The sequence below is a fragment of the Chlorocebus sabaeus genome, chromosome 24 (assembly GCF_047675955.1).
Source record: "Chlorocebus sabaeus isolate Y175 chromosome 24, mChlSab1.0.hap1, whole genome shotgun sequence".
Lineage (NCBI taxonomy): Eukaryota > Metazoa > Chordata > Mammalia > Primates > Cercopithecidae > Chlorocebus > Chlorocebus sabaeus.
In genome coordinates this window covers 43,767,306-43,793,129 of record NC_132927.1, presented here as the reverse complement: position 1 = coordinate 43,793,129, position 25,824 = coordinate 43,767,306, and the positions used below count along the sequence as shown (strand labels likewise).

Here is a 25,824-nt window from a genome sequence, read left to right as displayed (position 1 = left end):
ATCATGGCACTCTCTCAGAAACCAGCCACTGGAAGTTAAAACTTTTGGATTTCAAAAGCTAGTACAGGTTGCTAAATTTAACAAAGGAGCAAACCTTCATGAATGGTACAAACTATCTGCCCAACACACTCTTCTATTTTCCAGACCCTTTAATATTGAGTAGTCTAGTCTTGGATTGACTATGGTGGGTTAGGTCTAATCTAAGTATCTTAATAGCTATCTAGGGATAATGAATAAAATTAAATACAACTGGTGCCTCAAGTATCGTAACAGAATAAATTTATGAAGACAAGCAGACCAAAGCAACTCAAGATTTTCCACACCCGACTAAATGTAGCTGTAACTTCAAATAATGTGTTACCTATGAAACTTATTATGTACAAATTAGTTCTTGAAGACAGAAATGGAAACATGTTAAAAAAAAAAAAACAAAAAAAACCCAACAACAGTAAGTGTTCAAACAGATCCCTGTTTTGTTATAAAGAACTGGAGCTCTAGGTGGCACCTAGTGGATATCACGAATAAAAATCAAAAATTGGGTGATGATACTCCAACTAAAAAACGCAGCTGCTTTTTAAATTTTAAAAACATACTTTACCACCCTAAATTATAAACTCAAGGCAAGTAGCTTATTATACCAATAAGGACGTGGTGTGATAAATTCTCTCACACAAGTTGTCATCAATCTTGAATAGATAAAAGGCACAGAACCAATTTAATTCTTCCATTGCATTTTAAGGCTTTGTCCCGCTAAGGGTCAACTTGCACTGTGGTTAAATTTATTTTCTCTAAACTCTTCTTTTGAAAGGATCTGTTATAGAGATCCTTTATTCAACTGCTCCTACAGTTCCACATCAAGACTAAAATAAAGATAAAAGAATTAGGGTCTTAGTATTCAAAATGCTTTTAACTGGTGACAAGAAGGAAGAAGCCTATAGTTAAATATCCCAGAAATTTATTTGATGTTTGTTTGAATACATTTTATATAGAAAGATTGGGATTGTTTGCTTTGGATGCCCCTGGTAAATCTCGTGAGGCATTGAACTAGAAAGGGGTGCCAATCTGGAGACATCAGAAATGGAAATCACAAGCCCAATTTTAGAACTATTCTTAAAGATTTGTCTCTAGTGAAATGAGGCCACTCCCTTAAAAATGCTCAAAGTGTTGGAGCTACTGTGTGACAACAGCTGACATTTAGGAGGGCATTTCATGTTCCGATCTGTTAGAACATTTAAATACTTAGAAATAAAAAATATTCAGCTTTGAAGTTTTCAATACTGGAAAACTTTCAAGTCTAGGATTTACAGCCAGGAAGGGCTGCTCTGTGTTCCTTAAATTGGACTCTGTTTCCCACAAAGTTAATCTTCAGCTTTGGCTTCCATTTCTTCTGCATCATCATCTCCATCCACTTCGGCATTTTCTCTTTCAAGCCTCTCCATCTGCCTCGCAAGTTCAGTCTCATCTGTATCTGTGACCACTTTGGGCTGTGGAAGCAGAGTATTATAATTTCAAACTGAAGTAGTAAATACTATACAAATTTAATTTCAATACGATTACTGCCTAATGTTTTCTCTCTTTAACACTTTTCTAACAACTCTATCATAATATCTGTTTACTTTTGAGTGACATTACTAATAAATTCCATTACATAAATAATAGGTGAAACTTATGAGAAGAGTATAGAAAAAGGATGTATGTATTAAAATGGAAAATTATTTTGTCATTTTTATAAGCTAAAACTGAAAACATGAAATAACCCCAGTGGCTGCATCTTTCAAGACCACAAATAGATGTCCTGTTAAAAAAAAACCATCTTCCAGGCTCAAACTACTACTTACTAGCTTACTAGTCCTTTCCATAGAAGGAACCATTATATAACACACACACACACGTTTCTTTCTTGTTGGACAAGGAAAAGACAGGAGACAACTTTTTTTTCCCCAATTGTGAGATCAAATTTTAGACACACCACATCCAAATTCAAACAATAAAAAAACTTCTCATTTATATTGTTTATTCCCTTCCTCCTGGCTGGGGGTGGGGGGTGACCCCTAAAACCATTAGTGATCAAAGGCCTGAATGACCATCCTACAATATGACATTCCAAGGCTGACAGCTCTTATTTACCTACAAGAACTCCTTTTAGAAACCTCCTGAGTCATTATTAAAAATGAATCTATTGATCTCACCTCCATTTGAACATTGAACACACCCCTCTTTTCCTCAATCTTTTCTTTGATAACAGCCATAGCTTGACTGAGGACAGAAAGGCCTTCTGTTCTCTCCAGGGTTGTTGTAGTCATTACATACCGAGGAGGAGCTATTAGATTAATCTAAAAGAGAAAGACAAAAATTCAATTATGAATGTACCTATAGAACCCACAACTATTAGGATGCTTGAGATTTTATTAATCTGCTGTGTTAACAAATTACCCCAAAACATAATTGCCAATCCTACAGGACAGAAATTTAGGGTCCTACAGAATTGGCAATTATGTTTTGGGGTGATTTGTTAATGTAGCAAAAGTAAATCAATACAGGGATCTAATGCAGTATAAACAGTCCACTGCAATACTGAATACAAAGAATTATCATTTCTGGGTTACATTTGGTGGCTAAATTAACTGCAGTTATCATCAGTATAATGGATAATTTGTCTCTGACCTAAACTGATGGAAGAATCCTCCTACGAGATTCTGAGTTACAGTCATCCAGTTAATTTTATCACTAATGAAAGATTCTGATCAAACCTCATAAAATTTGTATGTGTACAGATGGAAGAAAGTGTTACTCTTTTTTACAGTACTATCAGTATTTTGGGCACAGCAACTCTTTATTGTAAAGGAGGTTTGGCATCGCTGGCTTTCTACCAATAGGAATCTCCATCCACTGTGATAGTAACAGTAGAAACCAAAAAAGCCTAAACATAAATCACAAATATCTAGAAATATTACCAAGAACCACTGCTCAATTTTAAGAGCAAAAAAACCCACTTTTGTTATGAAACGTGGTTAAAAAAAAAATCGAAACAAAGATCAAAGATCCTATTTGGTTTAGGTGGGCATTTCAGTCGGGAGGGAGACAACTGACAACTTACCTTAATGGGCATGTTTTCTGTAGAACAATTCAAACCCGCTCTTAGGGCTTCTTTTACAGCATCAATGCCTTCATAACCATAACAAGCCACTTCAATATCTACAATTACAAAAGTTCAAAAGTTGATACCAAAAAATGCAAAAAATACTTAAAAGTTTAAAGGAAATCAAATATGTGGCAGATATACTAGTATTCAAATACCCTGAATCCAACCTCTCTATACTGCAGTTCCTTATTTATAAAATGGAGGTAAGGAGGAGTGTGGTAAAGATGGAATGTTAACAGTAACTGCAATTTATCTAAAACGGTTCAGAAATTGTATTACCCTTTGACTCAGAAATTCTACTTTTAGGAATCTGTCTTGAAGAACATTGTGTAAATGGGTACGTATGTATAATATAAGGGTGCTAATTTGTAGCTTTTTTTTTGTAACTGTGAGAAAACTGGCACAACCTACATGTTCATCAAGAGGGGACTGGTTTATGTTAAGGTTTATCTGTTCTATGAAACATTACCTAGCATAAGAAAGAATGAGAAAGATTCCTATGTTCTGCAATGGAAGGGTACCTATGATACACTGGGTGGAAAAGGCTAGTTGGAGAAAATTCTGCATGGTATGTCCCATCTTTGTAAACATTTGGAATATTTTAAAGTATGCACTAAAACAAAACAATCAAATCCCTCTTTTTAAAAAAAGGGCTACCTTTAGGTTAGCTGAACTCACAAGACTATTTCTACTTGTGTCAATATATAAATTTTATGATTCAGAAGCCAAAATAATTTCTTAAGCTTCTGTTATAAAAAACAAACATTTAGAAAACTTTATAGATGTTGATGTAGCAACATATACTTTGGTAAGTCTCATTATTTAATAGCTTTTTTGATGCATGCAAAATATTGTAAAAATCATTTAGAAAATCATTTACCTGCTCGAATTTTGACAGCCTGTGGGGTCAAGCGCCTATTAATATTATTAATGAGTACTTCCCGTTCATCTTCATTCAAATCTAAACTATCCAAAATAGATGGGTCTCTGGTCAAAAACATAAATAAATAACAAAAGGTCAAGGTTATATTACTGATAAATGTGAAACCAAACACCATGGAACAATGCATACAATAGTTAAGCACAGGCTGTAGTGTCACAACTAGAATTCAAATCTTAGCTTTGCACTTCTATCCCAACTGGTTATTAGTGAAATCAACATTTTAGTGATCTGACTAGAACAAGCAATTTAATGCCTAACACATCTAATATTCTACTATAATTGATTACTTCCATGCAATTAGCTGTCCCTGCCTCAAGGAGTTTATTATCTAGCTTGAATAAAAAAAAAAACATGGAAAAAATTTTAAATATAACAGTACATCTGTAGGCATCAGGAGAGGAAGGTATTACTTCCAGTTAATGAGGTCAGGAAGGGCTTCATGCAAAAAGTAGCATTTCATCTGACCTTCCTAAGTGCCACAGGACAGGGACCAGGGTCTTATTAACTGGCATGTTTGTTGAATGAGTGAACAGATGAAAATATGAAATAAGACTAAAAGAAGAGTAGCACTGTAAAAAGTAAGGTAGAACTATTGTAAAAACATTATGATACACAAGGCTGGGCACCAGTGGCTCATGCCTGTAATCCCAGCACTTTGGGAGGCTGAGGCAGGAGGATCACAGAGACCAGGAGTTCATAGACCAGTCTAGGCAACATAGCAAGACCTCCATCTCTATTAAAAAGAAAAAAAGAAAGTTATGTCATATAAAAAAGGAATAGCATGAGCAAGCTTCAGGCTTAATAAGCAAGGGGTCTTGTTAGGAATAAAAGGCAAGAGAATTTGGGTAGAGGGAACTTTTACTCAGCTAACAAAGTAACAAGAAGACAAACCAACATAAATGTCTACGAAACAAGATGACAAACAGAAAATGGGCAAATGAGGTGAACAGATGTTTCATAGAAGAAATACAAATGGTCAATAAACATGAAAAACTGTTGACCTCTCCAACAATCAGGAGTAAGCAAATCAAAAGATACTACTGTGAATTCATTAGATTAGAAAAAGGAGAAAAAAAAATCAGATATATACCAAATTGTGGCAAGGATGAGGGGAAATAGGAATACTTATACAAATGCTAGAGGGAATATAAATTGTAGAATCAATTTGAAGAATAATTTGGTGAAACCAAGTCAGTTTAAAGATATATAATCAATCCTATGACCCAACAATTCCACTCCTAGGCATATATATTAGAAACTCTGAAACAACTACATATAGAGACACATACGCTATTCATCACAGCCCTGTTCGACAAATGGGACAAAAGGGAAAATTACCTAAACAACTCTAATAGAGAAACAGATAAAGAATATTCTCACAATGAAATACTATACAGAGATTAATATGGATCAAGTATACATCTATCAATGTGGGGGAATCCTGCTTAGTAACAGCCTTATATGTAAAAATGCAAGCTACAAAAAGATACAATAGGTTACATTTTAAATAACGATTATAGACACATATATGTAGTAAAACAATAAAAACAAATGATATTGACACATAATAATTTCAGACTAGTGGTTATCACTGGTAAGTGAGGAAAGTAAGTCTGGAAAGGTAAAACATTGTTTCCAACTATGTGAGAAATTTTATGTAATTAAAAAAAAATGCAAAGAACTAGCATTAGTTAAATCTGGACAGTCCCTACATGAATGAAGAAAAGAGTGCTAAGGAAAAGGGAGTAACACATGCCAAGGCTTAGTGGTAACAAGGGGGTGCTGGAGCTAGAAGTTAAAGAGGTAGCTAAAGAGGCCAGATGATGACAGTTGAGAGAAATTAAGAAATGTACTGAGGACTGCAGGACAGAAATATAAAGTTGTGTTTAATAGCTAATAGTGCAAACTCTGCTGGAGCCAGAATGCATGCGTTTGAATACTGCCTGGCTCTATAATCTGTTAGCTGTGAGACCTCGAACAAATTACTTAATCTCAACTTCAATTTCTTCAACTGTAAGAAAAGGATAATAATAGCATTTATGCCATACGTTGTTGTTAGAATTATATAAATGTTAGTTATCATTATTACTATTTCCACCTTTTCTACCATGTGATATACCAAAAAAAAAAAAAAAATAATAATAATAAATAGGCCGGGCGCGGTGGCTCAAGCCTGTAATCCCAGCACTTTGGGAGGCCGAGACGGGCGGATCACGAGGTCAGGAGATCGAGACCATCCTGGCTAACACGGTGAAACCCGTCTCTACTTAAAAAACATAAAAAACTAGCCGGGCGAGGTGGTGGGCGCCTGTAGTCCCAGCTACTCGGGAGGCTGAGGCAGGAGAATGGCGTGAACCTGGGAGGCAGAGCTTGCAGTGAGCTGAGATCCGGCCACTGCACTCCAGCCTGGGCGACACAGCGAGACTCCGTCTCAAAAAAAAAAAAAAAATAATAATAATAATAAAAAAAATAAATAAATAAAAAGTCACATGAGAATAAACTTGAAGGGATTTGGAACCCCAGATGAGTTGGCTTGCTGGGGGACTCTTAACGGTCCTGGGTCCTACTTATTCTCTTTATTTCCCCCCTCTACCCCTTAACGTTTAGGAAGGAGTGGGAGGTAAAGAGATAGCAAGTGTAGAGAACTGAAAGAGTCTGGCTTTTTTTTTTTTTTAAGAGACAAGGTCTCACTCTGTCATCCAGGCTAGAGTGCAGTGGTGCAATCATAAATCACAGCTCACAGAAACCTCAAACCACTGGACTCAAGTGATCCTCCTGCCTCAGCCTCCCGCCTCAGCCTCCCAAGTTGCTAGGAACACAGGCACATGCTACCACACCTGGCTACTTTTAATTTTTTTTTTTTTTTAGAGATGGTGGTCTTGCTATGCTGCCCAGGATGGTCTCTAACTCCTGGCCTCAAGCAATCCTCCCACCTCAGCCTCCCATAGTGCTGGGATTACAGGCATAAGCCACCATGCACAGCCAAGTGTGGCTGTTAAAAGCAGAGGACGCAGTGTTTGCTCCAACAGAAAGTACAGGAAAAGATGAGAAGTGTGTTTTATAGTATAAATGGAAGAAACCAGAGATATTTTTATGCTGATGGAGCAAAACCAATAAAGGGAAAGGTGACCCAAGAGAAAATGTGACTGACAGAGATCTCTGAGCAATGGCTGGGCACAGGTGGCAAGATTAGTTTGAGAGCAAATTCCAGTGACAGCAGCATAGGAAGAAATGACAGGTGGGACGGAGATATGTAAGTTTGTTGAGATAGTGGAAAAGTAGTTCTTGTGCAATGGTTTCTATTTTCTTTATAAAATAAAACAGGTAGTGAGCATACCAGCCAAGAGGCAGGGAACAGGGATAGAGTGGTTTTCCGAGGAAGAACATGGAAAAGCTCTAAAATAGCCACTATAGAAGAACTGACCAGGAGCAGACAGAATGTGGAATAGCTGAGGCTGGAGACCATGAATATGCAGTGGACCAACCTGCAAGACTGTGATTTTTCCTAGCAGCACTCTACAAGTACAGAGAAGGCCGGAACATCGATCCAAGGCTGGATGTATCAGAAGGAAAAACAGGGCAAAAGCTCATAATAATGGCAAGAAAGTCGTTGAAATGATGGATCATGGTGTGCCTATGTTGGATAAGAAAGAGAAGGCAGGAAATGGTGAAAAGACAGGGAGAAAAAAGGTTTGGAATCAGAGCCTAACACACAGAATTAAGATGACAAATAATAGGACCAACTGAGAGTTGATGAATAGGAGGCTGGGGCAAAAGAACAGAAAGTGTGAATTAAAGATTTTAGTGGCAGAGCAAATCCTGGTGATAGTAAGGCCCAGGCTAAGGCTACATGGAAGACTGGGTAAAGCGGTGTGGGCTAAAAGTCAAAGGAGAGTCAAAAGAGGTAGAGCAAACAAGAAGTTATAGTTTTTGGTGACACATGCTCTTTAGTCCTATAGCCACTTAGGACAATAACTAGGAAAGGAAAATTTTTGAGATAAACCATATAGTTTATGAATCTACGTAACTATGATACATAAAACTACACAGACTTGACCATATAGGATTGGCCCATTTATTGGCCAACACAAAATATTTTAATCTAAAATTGGAAAGTACTTTATACATGGATGCTGTGCTGTTAAATATCAGGCTAAGAGTTGTGATAGCAAGGTAGAAGGAGAGTCAAGAAGGCATTCTTACGAGACTGCATGCTTAAATGCATCATAGGCACCATATCCAGGTCTCTTGTACTTGTCATCAAAGACCCAGGCAGTCCTCTGGAATAGGCTTTCCAGCTGCTCATCCTTGGTGTATTCTAACACCTCAGCAACATGACGAAGAATGCTATAAACCTAGAAATAAAATGAAAAGCTCAACGATTCAAAGATAAGGGATCTATAAAAAATATTTTTACATTTTAGTAAATAACATAATTTGACTACAGTAATTCCTTAACAACAAAAGATCTCCATATAAGTTCTTTCTCCATAGGGAAATATTCACTTTAAATGGGTATAAAAAGTAGAGACAGTATACAATTTAGGGTCCTAAGACCTGGATCAAGTCTTGACAATAACACAGTATCTCTGAACTTGTTTCCTCCTCTGGAAAAAGAAGATACTAGTATCTCTCCTTACTACAGAGAGTGCTCGCATAGATCAAATATACAGAAACCACACACTATAAATGGAGAACGGTTATACAAATACAAGTTGTTGTTATTACTTCATGAGGACAGAATCAGGAATAAAAGCTCTTTTTTTTTTTTTTTGCTGTAATCTTATCCACCTGCCAAACTTTTTCTTACCTCCTAAAATTAACATAGGGTGCAGAGAAAAAGTATTAAAAAGGTCTTCATCATAGTTACACATAAAAATTGAGTGAGAAAAGGTACTGACACTGAATAAGTCTTCCATTTTAACATCTCGATAAAATCTATTAACACACTCATTTTAATAATATCCTAAGGAGACAAAAAAATATGGAATTTTCCCAGAAAAGTGCTTCTCAAAAGTTAGTGGGACCTGAGAGTCTGTATTTCTAAAAAATATGTGATGCCAATGCTCTTAGTTCAGAGACTACATTCTAAGTGGTAAGGTCCTAGAGTTTATTAAGAAGAGATTTTACTGACAGTGTTTTCAAATGTGTAAACCACACTGCATAACTGTAAATACATCATTAAAACAAAGGAAATGATTTGGGTAACTGATGGCTTTTAGACCTTCATTTCCTCTCTTACTGGGATTAAGCAAGATTTTTTAAAATCTCTTCATTGAAACTTTTTTTTTTTTTTGATATTTTATCTTAAGGACAGAAACACTCATAGCAGAAAAGAAGAGACACCAGACAAGGGCAAAGAAAACAGAAGCAATACAAACAGTACCACTAAGAACTGAGGATAGGCTGGGCACACTGGCTTATGCCTATAATCTCAAACATTCCGGGAGGCAGAGGCGAGGGGATCGCTTGAGCCCAGGAGGAGGTGGTTGCAGTAAGCTGAGATTGCGCCACTGCACTCCAGTCTGGGCAAGACTTTGTCACACACACACACAGAACTGAGGATGTAGAGGATGAAGGATAACTTAAACAGGGCCTGAGAAAAGAGAAATACTGACAGAAGAAATGTGAAGAAATTAAATGGCTATCTTTGCTTTGCTGGTGCTTCCTGTGGATGACAAGTAGGAAGTAAGCAAAAATAAGAAAAAAAAGTAAAAAGAAATAATCCTACCACACTACTGGAGGGGAAAAAAAACCCAAAACTAGTAACAGGCCTCTGCCTTGCTTTCCTGGATTCACAGACATTTTATAAACCCCTGTTCATTTTTAACATATAACAGCTGGCTGTCTCTGTTACCCTTATCCCAGAACAGGGTTGAAAATCAAGAACTGTATTTTGGCCAAGCGCATTAGCTCACTTCTGTAATCCCAGCACTTTGCGGGGCTGAGGCTCAAGGATCACTTGAAGCTCAGGGTATGAGACCAACCTGGACAAAACAGCAAGACCTCATTTCTATTTAAACAAACAAAAAAACCCCGTATTTTATGAGGCATTCCAATTGGAAACAAGTTAAACCAGTTGAAGTCACCCACAGTTAATTTAACCTAAAATGGCTTCAAAACACTTCTAGTATTGATTTGAGAATATTAGATCATAAGCAATACTTTAAGGTAGCAGCAGTATGACATAAAAAAACAAAACAAAACACCGTAGTCATACTCTTTTGAAATTAAGATTTCAAATTATTTATTAAACTCACAGATAGTGGACTAATTTGACTGAAAGATCAACTTACAGTTTTCGATTTTGTGAATTTGTCTTCACATTTGATTGCTTCCTCTGGAGAAACTCTTCTTTTTGACAAATCAATATATCCTGTACAAAAAAATTTTGAAAAACTTATCTCTGTCCAGGTGCCACTGCACTATTGTAACCAGCTTTGAAGACCAAATTAAGTGTTTGATTGGCATACTTAGAATTATTTCCTACTAAAATCATGCCAACAAAATACTGCATAAATATTACAAGGCTGAGTATCCCTCATCAGAAATGCTTGGGACCAAAAGTGTTTTGGATTTCAGATTTTGGAATATATGCAATGTAGTTACTAGTCAGAGCATCCTGAATCTGAAAATCCAAAATCTGAAATGCTCCAATGAACATTTCCTTTGAGTGTCATGTTGATGCTCAAAAAGTTTCAGATTTTGGAGCATTCTGGATTTGGGGATAAGGGATACTCAGTCTGTACAAGACGAGAGATTCTGAACTGTTTTCAGAAATAAATTTTTATTATCAGGTAATTATATACTCTCCATTACCTTACTGGAGAGAACTAATAATTTTCAATTATCCAAATGAAAGCTAGTCAAAATGCCTATCTTTCCCCTATTTCTTCCTTTTCCTTCTCCAGAATAGGAATTCACTATGATGTTCATTTAGTTTAAAGAAAGAGGCTATCCTCACAGAAGATACACACACACACCCCCACACACACACTCACACACTGAACAAATTAAAACTAATCTACTGTATTACTATCATATACAAGTAACTACGTTACTTGTTGGTGCTTATATATGTTAGGTGCTTAAACATCTCCTTGAACCCTCACGACAATCCTGCATGGTAGATTATCATCCTATTTCCCACAGCCCCACCTCTTTTTAACCTGAAGAAACTAAAACCCACGAGAGGTTAAGTAACTTGTCAAGGTCAAGTAGCCAAAAAACGGCTGAAACCTACAAACCTGCGCCTGGCAATGACTTCCAGTACAATGCTGAGTAACAGCGTGACAGTGAATGTCTTCTTTTCAATACTGGAGGACATAAGTCTGTGGCGTTTTTCTAGACACTCTTTTATCAGATTAGGAATTCCCTTTTAGTTTTTGTTTGCTGACTTTTTATTATGAATTGGTGACAAATTTTGTCAAATGCTCTTTCACATCTATTAAAATGCTGATAGTTTTCCTCCTATATTCTGTTCATATACACTGATTTTATTTCAGATTCTGAGCACTGTTTCATTAAAAATGGTATGACTTACATATAGTATACATACACCACTTTTAGTGTTAAGTTCTTTGTGTTTAAAAAAAAGAATAGTCATTTAACCACCACCAAAATCAAGTTCCATCACCCCTGAAGCCACTAAAAACTGGATACAAGTTTCTTTGTGAAAATAAATTTTCCTAGAAATGGCACAGCTGCGTTATACATTAAGTACATGTTAATTTTAACTGCCAAACTTTCCCAAAGTGAATGCGGCACTCTGCATTCTCACGAGCAATGTGGAGCAGTTAGAAATGCTCCACGTCTCTCAACTGGTTTTTAAAAAGTCAGTCTATTGACTGTGCAGTGGCATCTCACTGTGGTTTTAATTTGCATTTTCCTAATGACTAATGATGTTCAATATCTTTTCATGTGCATATTTGCTATCCAATTATCTTCTTTGGCAAAGTATCTATTCAAAACTTTTGCTCCTTTAAAAATTGATGGTTTAGATACAGGTTTTGTTTTTGGTTTTCTTTTTCTGAGATGGAGTCTCACTCTGTCGCCAGACTGGAGTGCAACGGCGCAACCTCGGCTCACTGTAAACTCTGCCTCCTAGGTTCAAGTGATTCCCCTGCCTCAGCGTCCTGAGTAGCTGGGACTACAGGCATGCATCACCATGTCCGCTAATTTTTTGGTTTTAGTAGAGATGGGGTTCACCATGTTGGCCAGGATGGTCTCGATCTCCTGACCTCATGATCTGCCCACCTTGGCCTCCCAAAGTGCTGGGATAACAGGCGTGAGCCACTGCTCCTAGCCTATATACAGGATTTTTTTAGGTTGTCAAGAGTTTTTAAAATATGCTGGTTTGTCTTTTTATTCTCTTTACAGTGTCTTTAAAGAACATAAGTTCTTAATTTTGATAAGGTTCAATTGATCAATTTTTCCTTTCATGGATAACACTTTTAGTATGGTATCTAAGAAATCGTTGCCTAATCCAAGGTCAGAAAGATTCCTATGTTTTCTTCTAGAGGTATTTAGAAGTTTACATTTACATCTATGATTCATTTTAAGGTAACTTTTGCATAAGGTGAGGTGTTTGAATTGAGTTTCTTTTTTGCATATGGACATCTAGTAGTCCCAGCACCATTTGTTAAAAAGATAATTTTTTTCTTTGATTAGCTGCCTTTGTACTTCTGTTAATTAACTGATCATATAAAAGCACACATAAACTTTAAAAAAAAATTTTTTTAAATAAAAAGAAGTGAGAAACAACAAAAGAGGTGGGGTCCTGCTATGTTGCCCAGGTTAGTCTCGAACTCCTGGGCTCAAGTGATCCTCCCACCTAGGCCTCCCAAAGTGCTGAGATTACAGGCCTGAGCCACCATGCCCAGCCAACGTAAAGTTATGACTGTTAAACCAAACTGGCATTCCATATACTCCACTTGGTCATGCTTTATTATCCTTTTTAAACATTGTTGGATTTGAAAAACATATTTTATTAATTGTTTTATCTATGCTAATCACATATTTGGTCAGTAATTTGCTTTTTTACAAAAACATGTCTTTGTCGGGTTTTCTTATCAGGGTTATGATGGCCTCATAAAATTAGTCATGCACTGCATAACATTTCAGTAAACAATGGACTGCATATATAACAGTAGTACTGTAAGATTATAATACTGTATTTTTACTGTACCTTTTCTGTGTTTAGGTACACAAATATTTACCATTGTGTTACAACTACCTAAACAGTACAGTAACATGCTGTACAGGTTTGTAACCTAGGAATAATAGACTATGCTAAACAACCCATGTGTGTATGGGCTATACTATCAAGGTCATGTAAGTAGCACACTCTATGATAATTGCATGATGAGACATTTTTCAGAATGTATCCTTGTCATTAAGCACCACGTGACTGTACTGACTGTATTTTGGAAGTGTTCCCACCTTCTCAATTTTTTCTTTTTTTTGTGGGAGACACAGACTTGCTCTGTTGCTCAGGCTGTAGTACAACAGTATGATCATAGCTCACTACAGCCTCAAACTCCTGGGCTCAAGCCATGCTTCCACCTCAGCCTCCCAAGTAGCTGGAACTACATTACAGGTACACACCACCACACCCAGCTAATTTTTAAAAATTTTTATAGAGATGGGGGTCTCCCTATATTGCCAGGCTGGTCTTGAACTCCTGACCTCAAGCGATCCTCCTGTCTCAGCATCCGAAATTGCTGGGATTACAAGTGTGAGCCACTGTGCCTGGCCTACCTCCTTAACTTTCTGAAATTGTATTATGACTCATATTATTTCTGCCTTAAATGTCTGATACAACTCATCAATTTAACCATCTGGCCTACCGTTTTCTTTTTTTTTGAGACAGGGTCTTAGTCACCCAGGTTGGAGTGTAGTGGCGTGATCTCGGCTTACTGCAGACTTGTTCTCCTGGGCTGAAGCAATCCTCCAACCTCAGCTTCTCTGGGACTGACTTACAGGTGCACAACACCATGCCTGGGTAATTTCTAATATTAAAATTTTATTTAATAAATTTATTTAATAAATTTAAAAGGCTTATTTAATATTACAAACTTTTATCTCCCAAGATATAATGACACTGATTTCAAAATTAGTTCCAGTGTGATTAGAGAACATATTTGTATTCCAACCCTTTGAAATTTATTTAGAGTTGTATTAATATTATAGCTCACCTTATTGTCTATCTTGGTGAATGTCATGCACACTTGAAAATAATGTATATTTTGCCTTTTCTGGGTGCAGTGTTCTAAGTATCAAACAAGTCAAGGTCTTTCGTGATCTAATTGTTTCATCAATTGTTCAGAGCTTGTTCAAACTTCCAACTACGAATATAGATTTTTCTATTCCTCTCTTGAATTTTTTCAATTTCTGCTTTATATTTTGAACTCTATTATTAGGCACATGCACAGTGATGACTGTTGTTTTCCTTCTAACAAATTGACCCTTTATCATTACAAAATATCCCTGTTTAAATCTGAAAATACTGTGTCTTTAAATCTACTTTACCTATTAAGACACTGTCTCCTTAAGGTATTGTCTGCATAGCATATCTTTTTATATCCATTTATTTTCAACCAAGTATGTCTCTTGTAGACAGCATTATCATTGAGTCTTGCTTTTTAATTCATCCTAACAATCTCTGCGTTTTAGCTGGAATATTTACTTGATTTACATTTAATTACTGATATAAATGAATTCAGTTATATCAATAACTGAATACCTACATTTTAGATATTTGTTTTCTACTTGTTCTTTCTGGTTTTTGTTTTGTTCTTTTGAGTTTTCTTTTAGGTTAATGTTTTCTAGAATTCCATTTTAATATATCTTTGGCTTTTACAATAGTCTATCTTTGTATTTTACTTACTTATTTCTAGAGAGAGAGTTTCACTATGTTGCCTGGGCTGGTCTTGAACAACTGGTCTCAAGTGACTCTCCCACCTCAGCCTCCCAAACAGCTATGACTACAAGCACAGACCACTGCAACTGGCTTATTTAATGGTTATTCTAGAATTTACAATATACATACTTAACTTTTTAGAGTTAATTTTACTACTGCACATAAAATGTAAGAATTGTTAAGAATCATATAGATCTATTTACCCCACACCTCCTGGCCTTTGTGATTAAGTTGTCAAGTGTACTAAGTCTGCTTTAAACAGTATTCTGTTTTCTTAGCTTCTATACTAAACTATTTGGCATCCATTAATCACAGAGCCAACTGTATTAACTATATATTTATTATTAGGAGTAACTAAATATTTTCTTATTTTCTATATCCTTGAGGCTCTCATATTTGTGGAGAGAATGCCCCTCCATCAGGCGGGGAGGAGTCAGCAAAGGGCTTGCTTGGGAGAGTGCCTTTCTTATGCAGAGCAGCCAATCTGGAGCCCATAAACTCACACACCAAGTCAAAATTCTCCCCGTTGTAAGTCAAGGGCCAGGTATTAGACAAGCAGGGCAGTCCTTATGCCCCAAGGCCTGCCCAAAGCATTCAAACTAGCCAACTGCAAGTCGTTTAAGCTGCTCTGCTTTGCTTTTCCTGCAGAAACTCCAATAAAAGCTCTGACCTACTTTTTCCCCTAGTTCCTTGTGACTCCTGACTAAAACTGGTGCTTCCCCATGTGGCCCTGCATGGCATATTAGGCCCCCTTCTCTCAGGCAATATAAGTAGTAAAAGTTTTCAAGGACATTGGCCTGTGTCATCACTCAGTCACCTCTGTAGATTACAATCCCACGGGCACAAATGAGACAAATAGTTAAATGTATTTTTAAAGAAACTAAGAAGGGCAAAAATAGTCTTTTACATTTACCTATGTATTTTCCATGTCAGGTCATCACATATCTTCAGTTTAAAGAACTTCCTTTACCTCTCTCTTTTTTTTCTTTTTTTTTTTTTTTTGAGACAAGGTCTGGTTCTATCGCCCAGGCTGCAGTGCAGTGGCACGATCTTGGCTCACTGCAGCCTCCACCTCCTGGACTCAAACCATCCTCCTACCTCAGCATCCCGAGTAGCTGGGACTACAGGGCGCACCACCACGCCCAGCTAATTTTTGTATTTCCTGTAGAGACGAGGTTTTGCCATTGCCCCAGCTGGTCTTGAATTTGTGAGTTCAGGTAACGTGCCCACCTTGGCCTCCCAAAGTGCTGGGATTACAGGTGCAAGCCACCACGCCCGGCCACGTCTTTAGTTTCTATTTACCTAAAAATGTCTTCATTTTGACCTTCATTGTTGAGTATTACCTTTAGATACACAATTCTGGTTTGAGTGCTTTAAAGATATCATTCAATGCTCTGGCCTCCATCATTTCTAGTATGAACACCATAGTAATTTGTATCACTGTTCTTCTGTAGGTAATACATCCTTTTCCTTGGGCTACTTTCAAGATTTTTCTCTTCACCTTTTTTCTTCAGTATTAATAGTCTGATGTACCTGGATATGATCTTAATAACATTTATCATGCTTAAGAGTTGTGGAGCTTCTTCAATTTGTAAATTTGTGTTTTTCTCCAACAAATAAGGGAAACTGTTAGCCATTATTTCTTCAAATCCATTTTCTGTTCTCTCTCCTCTTTCATTTCATATACATATACACATATATACACATATATATATATATATTTTTGAGACAAGAGTCTCACTCTGTTGCCCAAGCTGGAGTGCAATGGCGTGATCTCAGCTCACTGCAACCTCCGCCTCCCAGGTTCAAGCGATTCTCCTGCCTCACACTCCCAGGTAGCTGGGATTACAGGTGCATGCCACCACACCCGGCTAATATTTTACTTTTGGTAGAGATGGGTTTTTGCCATGTCGGCCAGGCTGGTCTTGAACTCTTGATCTCAAGTGATCCACCTAGGTGCCTTGGCCTCCCAAAGTACTGTGCTGGGATTACAGGCATGAGCCACTGGCCTGGCCTTAGAATTTATATTTAGTCATGCACTGCATAATGATATTCTGTTGAACACTGCATATACAATGGTGGTTCCATAAGACTATAATGGAGTAGCAAAATTCCTATTGCCTAGTGATGTAGCGCATTTAGTTTTTATAAATTTAGTGTTACTTAAGTGTACAGTGTTTCTAAAGTCTACAGTAGTGTAATGTCCTAGGCCTTCACACCTAGTCATCATTTACTTACTAACTCAACCAGAGCAACTTTCAGTCCTGCAAGCTCCATTCATGGTACGTGCCCTACATAGGTATACTATTTTTTTTTATCTTTTCTACTGTATTTTTACTGTACCCTTTGTGTATTCTGTGTTTAGATACACAAATACCTTTGTGTCAACTGCCAACAGGATTCAATACAGTAACAGGTTGTACAGGTTTGTAGCTTAGGAGCGACAGCTATACCATATAGCTTAGGTGTGTAGTAGGCTATACATCTAGGTTTAAGTAGACTCTATGAAGCTTGCACAACAAAATTGCCTAATGATACGTTACGTTATCTCAGAATGTATTCTTGTCATTAAGTGACACTTGGCTGTGGTTCTTTGTGGAAGTTTCTAGTTTCTCTGAGATTTCACTTTGTACATTCTTTTTTTTTTGAGACAGAGTCTCACTCTGTTGCCCAGGCTGGAGTGCAGTGGTGCGATCTTGGCTCACTGTAAGCTCTGCCTCCTGGGTTCCTGCCATTCTCCAAGTAGCTGGGACTACAGGCGCCTGCCACCACGCCTGGCTCTTTTTTTGTATTTTTAGTAGAGACGGGGTTTCACCGTGTTAGCCAGGATGGTCTTGATCTCCTGACCTCGTGATCCGCCCGCCTCGGCCTCCCACAGTGCTGGGATTACAGGCGTGAGTCACCGTGCCCGGCCTTGTTCATTCTTTACAAGCATATTTCCTTAATGTGATTGAGCAGTTTATAATGTCTGCCTTAAAATCCATGTCTAGTAGTCCCAACACCTGGATCATCTCTGGGTCAGTCTCCATTGGTTGCTTTTCTCTTCTGTATGAGTCATATTTTCCTATTTATTTGTATGGTTAGCAATTTTGCATTGTATCCTGGACCTGTGGCAAAGACTCTGGATTCCTGTATGTTCCTCTTCAGAATAGATTTTGGCTGGGTGTGGTGGCTCACGCCTGTAATCCCAGCACTTTGGGAGGTCAAGGCGGGTGGAACACAAGGTCAGGAGATCAAGACCATCCTGGCCAACATGGTAAAACCCCATCTCTACCAAAAACACAAAAATTCACTGGGCATGCTGGTGCGTGCCTGTAATCCCAGCTACTCCAGAGGCTAAGGCAGGAGAATCACTTGAACCAGGGAGTCAGAGGTTGCAGTGAGCCGAGATCGCGCCACCGCGCTCTAGTCTGGCGACACAGTGGGACTCCATCCCCTACCCTCCTCCCCCCTCAAAAAAAAGAATACAGATTTTTTGTTTTAGCAGGCAGTCAGCATCTGAACTCAAAACTATAAGCTCTGTCTCCCCAGATGGTAAGCAACTGAAATCTGTTCAGATTTTTTCCTTATTAGGCTACTTGGAGTCCACCCTGTGTTTCAGTAGTTCAGGGATAAACCAGAGATTTGGGAAGAATTTATACACAGACTTAGGGGCTCTCCCCTTGTGCCTGCCTCCTTTCTCTAACCCTCACCACTACCACCACCAGTTTCCATCTACTATGGTTGTCAAGAACTCTCGCCTCCAGTTCTAAAGCCAGTAAGACCATAAGTTTTCCGCCATAACCTTAAATGCCCAGCTTGAAGCTGTCTTCAGCATGTACTTAGGTAAAAAAAAAAAAAAAAGGTGTAAAACAGAAAACATATCCTTTTTTTTTTTTTTTTTTTTTTTTTGAGACAGTCTCGATCTGTCGCCCAGGCCAATCTCAGCTCACTGCAAGTTCCGCCTCCCGGGTTTACGCCATTCTCCTGCCTCAGCCTCCCACGTAGCGGGGACTACAGGTGCCCGCCACCGCGCCCGGCTAGTTTTTTTGTATTTTTAGTAAAGATGGGGTTTCACCGTGTTAGCCAGGATGGTCTCGATCTCCTGACCTCGTGATCCGCCTGTCTCGGCCTCCCAAAGTGCTGGGATTACAGGCTTGAACCACCATGCCCGGCCAACATATCCTTTCTTGTAAGTGTCGACTCACCTTCAAATTTTCAATTTTGGCCTGCTTTTGGCTGCTTCTCATTGTCTTTAGGTAGTTATTTTTCATACTTGTTCAGGGTTTATGGCATTTACGTCGAAAGGCTTATCTAGCAGGACCTAATTCTCTAGTAAAATGAATTCTCTCTACAGGCTCTTTTGCACTTTGCTATTTTCCTCATCCTATCGTAGAGATCTTCCATATCAGAATACAGAATATTCAGATCTCATTCTGCATAAAATTGCATTGCATGCATTTGTACTGATTTATTTAACCAGTCCCCATTTTGGTCATTTCCTGGTTTTAGTTAATGCCATACAAACAAATGCTATGGAAATAGCTTTACATGTATCTACTGTATGTAAGCAAGTATGCCATTCCATATTTTTTCTGATTGCAACTAAAAACATATTTGATTCCTCCTTTTGTATATATTTCATACAATAGAAAAAGAAGGCTGAGCACAGTGGTTCACACCTGTAATCCCAGTACTTTGTGAGGTCAAGGCAGGAGGATCACTTGAGCCCAGTTCAAGACTAGCCTGGGCAACATAGTGAGACCCCATCTCTACAAAGAAAGTTAGCTGGGCAGGGTGGCACATGCCTATAGTTCCAGCTACTTGGGAGGACTGCTTGAGGAACACTTGAACAGAGGAGTTCAAGGCTGCAGCGACCTATGATCACACTACTACACTGCAGCCTGGGTGACAGAGCAAGATCCCAACTCTTAAAAAAAAAAACAACAAAAAAAAACCGAAGTACAAGATTAGACACTATTTTAGGTACTACTAGGACAGTGATGTGAAGACTTACGTAGTTTAACTAAGAGTCTCAAAGTAGTTTAATAATTTTGGGTGGGGCTATAGCTAAGTCACAGCAAAACATTTAAAACAATGCATGTGCTAAGTAGCAGTCACTACCTAAGGCATAAGACATCCCCAAAATCTATTCATCATCTAAGGCTATAATAAAAAAAAAAATGTCAGTATGTATAAAATTAATCACTTGCAGAAGTGAGAACGTATCAGTAAACTAGACGGCTGAGGAGATTCAGAAGGATAAGTTGAATCAAGGTGACTGATATGCAGCCCTTCAGACATGATAGTAACTAATGATCTAAAACTAATACCTAACAAATTATAGTAAGATGGCTGAAATTAAAACCTACTTAATGGTATTGTATACCATGTTTTAAAACACAGTCTTCAGTCTTCACAAAGGTGATGATTTACATGGGGTCCAGAAAAGGAATCCAATAAGTAAAAAATGGATAGTCATCCAAAACTGTCTGAAAGATACCACAGGATTTGGTAGACGCAAACATTCTAATTATCAGCAAGATATACAATGTTAGATTTCAGGTGTGTATATACACACATAGTATATTGCTTTTTCAAGGCTTATATAAAAGATTCCTAAAACCCATCTGCCCCATTTTCATGCTTACCCAAAGATCTCATTACTACTTTAGCTTTAATTCAAGAAAAAAGGCATCCAACATATTCAGGTCTACCAATGTAAATGAACTAGTACTCTCTTTAAGTTTGGTTACCATGAGTCAATTACCAAAATCCTGATAAAACACTAGAAATAAAATTCAAGTTATTTGATCCATAAAATCCTAGGATGTACTAATTAAACTACTATTAACTTATCTTGTTTAGATAGCTAATTGGCATGGTTTTCTAACCACTTTGTATGTAAGAGCTTTTTCCCCTAAGCTGCAGCATGCAATTTACAAAAAATGTATTTTTAAATAAACCATTTTAAATCTGAAATTTATATTACAGATATTTTTCTCACTTACCTTTTTCTTTGTCCACCCTAATGACAACCACACACTCATTTCTGCCAATTCGGATGAGTTTGTTGATAGAACGGATACGCCTTCTAGATAATTCACTAAGTAGAATCATGCCTTCAATGTTGTTGTATTCCAGCAAGCTGACATAAGCCCCCATTTCAGCAATGGATCTGACATTCACCATCACTACATCTTCCACCTCAGGAAATTTGTGTTGATAAAATCTACAACTTAGACCCGGCATTCTGTAATTTAAACAAAAGAATTAAATAAGTGTTCGGTTAAGATGAAAAAAAAAAAATCAATTTCCACATCTTGCCACTGAAAGAAAAGATGAAGAAAAAAATAGTTATTAGTCTTAGTCTTCTCATCCTTTGAAACTTAAGTGGTACCAGAAAACAGATAATGTTCAGGAATCAAGCTTTAATTTTTACTTTGCTCAACATTTTTGTAATGCTTGGGTGATTCTCTGCCATTAGTTTCAGAGGAATCATAAAAAATAATGACCATCTATAAAGTACTCCAAGACCTAAGGATTAAAGGAATACCTCAAGAGTAAAATACTACTTTAAGGCATATCAAATGATGGGAAGCATCACTATTATAACTAATCAGAAAACTAAAGCTACTCTTTGCTGAAGTTAGCAAACATTGTATATGCTACCACTCGCTATATAAAGAATTTTCTACCTAAATCCTAACCAATATACCATATGATATATTGTCATTTATTATAGCCAAAATTAGTGTCACATGTCAAAGCAACAAAAACTAAAAAAATTTTAATCACAAAATAAACTAAAATGCATCCTCCTCTCATAATTTTTTTCCTTGAATTCACAATGTCCAGCTTCTCTTATCCCCAATACTCCCAAATATTCCTTTCTTTTATTGAATAGGTATACTTAATCTTGAGAATAGCTTTAATCTCCATTACTACAAAGTTCAAGTTTCTCTTAACCTCCAAGCATTAAAGATATTTACAATTATTCCCTTTGATCCACCCAACCTATTTTCAGCACTACTCCTTTTATGATCCACAAGCCTGAAATCATAATCTGGGTAGAAGCACATTTAAAAAGGAAGCTCTCAAACTAATCATGGCTGATGATTTTCATGTTTTTCTGTTAACCTTCACTGTTGTCACTGCTCAAAACTTAAGTAGTAACAGAACTTAAAGGCCTAAGAAAACCTTGTGAAAATTAATTTAATAACTTATTAATTGGCACCTGCCTATATCTTCCCAGTGGCTTCCTACTGACTTATATTATCTTTTCACTACCTACAGAATACTACATGATCTGGTCACTGCCTATCTCCTTGTGGTACAACTTTCTCCCTAGTTCTCCCCATTTTCTAGATTAAAAAAGTGAAGCACAGGTTAAGTTACTTGTTCTTTCACATACTGCTAACAAGTGATGAGTCAGGATTTGAATCCAGGAAGTTTGGATCCAGAGTCTGTCCTCTTTTTTTTTTTTTTTTTTTTTTTTTGAGACGGAGTCTGGCTCTGTCGCCCAGTCTGGAGTGCAGTGGCCTGATCTCAGCTCACTGAAAGCTCTGCCTCTCGGGTTTATGCCGTTCTCCTGCCTCAGCCTCTGGAGTAGCTGGGACTACAGGCGCCCGCCACCACGCCCGGCTAGTTTTTTGTATTTTTAGTAGAGACGGGGTTTCGCCATGTTAGCCAGGATGGTCTCGACCTCCTGACCTCGTGATCCGCCTGTCTCGGCCCCCCAAAGTGCTGGGATTACAGGCTTGAGCCACCGCACCCGGCCCAGAGTCTATCCTCTTATCAGTAAGACTATATTCTCTCAAAACTATTCATAAACATATTACAATTAGAAACATGTTACTGCAAAAGCAACATGAATATATACATATATATTCAGTGCTAGAGTATGTGACACCAATAAGTGCAAACTATTAGTACTCATTGGTTTAACAACAAAAAGCAGCATATTTATGACAGTAGCAGAGATGTATTTCTTTGTAGGGAATACAAAATCCCTACAAAATAGGGATTTAGCAAACAAAGAGAAGTAGACATTCAATGGCCAGAACTACCCACCAAGAAACAGCTGACTGGTTGTTTCAGTTTTAAACAGGGCTTTTCAGGGGTGGGGGTGGGGGTGGTGGGGAAACTGTTGTTGAATATGTGCATGTAAAGTTCTCAAATTTGAGAGCTAAAAAAAGTTTCAAGTTGGGCATCAAAATAAACTATGTTACAGAAATGTACGGAACAGTTTTAAGACATTTAACAGGTGAAAACCATATTTACTTACCAAGTTTCTCCAAATAGTAAAGGTGACGCTTTTAGGGGAAGCAAGGCTTAATCTGATGGTTAAAAAACATGGGCAATCGTGTAAGAGAATCCTGAAGGGATATGACTATGAATACTATTTCTTCAGGAGGCACAAGTCTCTTTGCAACATAAAGGGTAAGTAAAGGAATACTGTTGATGGTTAAGTTATTCATAGCAAAGACAGGAAGTTAAGTACAAAAAGAATCCATACCACAAAAACCTGCATATTGGTTGATAAATTTTCAACATACTGCCTAATGAAATGCTAATAACTTATTTTTTTTTTTAACTTAAAAAAAATTTGGCAATATCGAAGTCACACTAGGTGACTTCATCTCTTTATCTTTTTCACAGCATTCTGACTTATTTTATTTGGTCCTCAAGAAGTGTCAACAAGAAAGACTCTTACCAGGCCAGGCACGGTGGCTCACACCTGTAATCCCAGCACTTTGGGAGGTCGAGGCGGGTGGATCACTTGAGGCCAGGAGTTTGAGGCCAGCCTGGTCAACATGGTGAAACCCCACTTCTATTAAAAATACAAAAATTAGCTGGGTGTGGTGAGGCACCTGTAATCCCACTACTATGGTGGCTGAGGCAGGAGAATCCCTTGAACCCAGGGGCAGAGGCTACAGTGAGCTGAGATCGTGCCACTACGCTCCAGCCTGGGCAACAGAGGCTCTGTCTCAAAAAAAAAAAAAAAAAAAAAAAAGACTCTTACCTAAGTTAAGTATAGAGTGGGAAACAAATTAGCAAGCAAATGATTACAATATGAAGTACTATGAAAGGAGCACAGTGAAGCAATGAACAGGAAGAAGAGGAACAGAAATACTAAATTATATAATACTTTCTTAAGATAATCGACATCAAATCCAGAATGTCTTTAACCCACAGAACCTCAATATCACAACACATTATAATACTCTTATGTGTTCTGATGTAGAAGTATCAGCCACCTTTCAAAATATATCAACCAAACTCCGGGCTAATTTCAAATACCCTGGCTAGTCAGTTATTTTGCAGGACAAATGGTAGGTAGAACTTCCTTCTCAAAACGGTGCATGGTCAAACTGCTATAATGGATATAGAAGTTCACATTCCTTTCCAAAATATATGTGATGGGGACAACTCTCGTGATAATTCTAATTTGGATCTAACACGTATTAGGAATGCTCTCTGAATGGCACTTCTTGGTATAGGAGTGCTACATAAGTAAAGCTTTTATTTCATCATTACAGTTGAAAAAGAAAGTTATCACCAAATCTCTACAAACATTACTGTGCATGAGACAACTACATCTTTTGGCACCAGATGAACTGAGAACAGGTAGTAAAGTTCTGTATAAGTCATCCCCAAACTACTGACACAGAGATTTTTCCTTGAATAACAACTCAATTGAGAGAAAATATAGACTTCTCTGCTATACTTTTTCTCGAAAAAACCATGTTTTTTGCTTAATAAAAATTTTAAAAGCCTAAATTTTGTGGATAAAGAGACCCAGGGATGACTGTGTATTTAACCCGAAAATATTTCCTTATCTTAGGCTTTTTGTTATGCTTAGCATAGTTAACCTAACATACGCTTAACACAGTTCTATTCTCATTGTTGCCAACATAAAACAAACTGATAGTAACAGTAATAAACTCAAGTCTCATTTAGTTTTGATTCAAAATTCAATTATCAGATGAAAAACTACTCGGACCCCGCTCTTTCCAACACGGTGCCCGTCCCACACGTTTCTCAGGTAAGAGTCCAGTTTGGTTTCCACTGAGAAGCAGGGGAAAATTTCGGTAGAACTGCTGGGGCGGAAGAAAAGATGGAATTCTCAGACCTGGAAAAAGCAAACTGCTCAGCGTCCTGAGCTGGGGGTAAGAGTTAGGGTGTCACGACGTTCTCCCGAGGCCGCCCCATCGTCAAGGCATTCTCACTTTCGGCATATTGTAGAGGCTGTATAATCCACTCGGCCCACTTTCCTTCACGAGATTCCTCTGCTGGAACAACGATGCCTCTGGAACACAGGATGACCTACACGGAGCCGGCGACGAGGCCCACGACAGCGCGGGTGGCGGCGGTGCTGTCCAGCCACTTCCCGCGCAGGGACGGGAAAGGGAGGTGTTAGCCCGGGGCCTACCCGCTGTCGAACACCCATGTCACTGGACACAAACGAAAGTGAGTTCTTGGAGAAACCGAGCTTGGGATTAGTCACCTGAGGTATGTGTGTGATTCCCGCAGTGGACACCAGAGCCGCCGCCTTCAATCAGAGAGACCAGACTAGCTTCTCCCTCACCGGCCGCCGATCCTCCTCAGCGTGCGCTTCGGTCACCCGACTGCGCATGCGGAACCTCCTCGTACTGCGCAAGCGCTGAACGAATAGCGACCCCTCTTCATCATTAACCATAGAGTCTGGGTCCCCCGAGAATAAGGACGAATGTACATCATGGAAGGACCCGAAAAGTACGGTTTCTCGCTATGTTAGCTTTAGCTAAGTAACATTCAAGGCGCGAGAAAGACATAGGACTCTGATTCCTTGCCCCT

At 38.1% G+C, this 25,824-nt stretch overlaps 1 protein-coding gene across 1 annotated transcript; it reads right to left on the bottom strand.

Annotated features, from left to right (window-relative positions):
- Nucleotides 1-938: 938 nt before the first annotated feature.
- EIF2S1 (eukaryotic translation initiation factor 2 subunit alpha) lies at nucleotides 939-25,632 on the bottom strand. Its single transcript, XM_007987056.3, has 8 exons — nucleotides 25,496-25,632; nucleotides 20,997-21,238; nucleotides 10,382-10,461; nucleotides 8,289-8,440; nucleotides 4,023-4,129; nucleotides 3,098-3,195; nucleotides 2,190-2,333; nucleotides 939-1,484 (listed from the first exon to the last, which is right to left on the bottom strand). The coding sequence occupies exons 2-8, from the start codon at nucleotides 21,235-21,237 to the stop codon at nucleotides 1,359-1,361; spliced, it is 948 nt and encodes a 315-aa protein (XP_007985247.1). The 5' UTR covers nucleotide 21,238; nucleotides 25,496-25,632; the 3' UTR covers nucleotides 939-1,358.
- Between the last annotated feature and the right edge of the window lie 192 nt (nucleotides 25,633-25,824).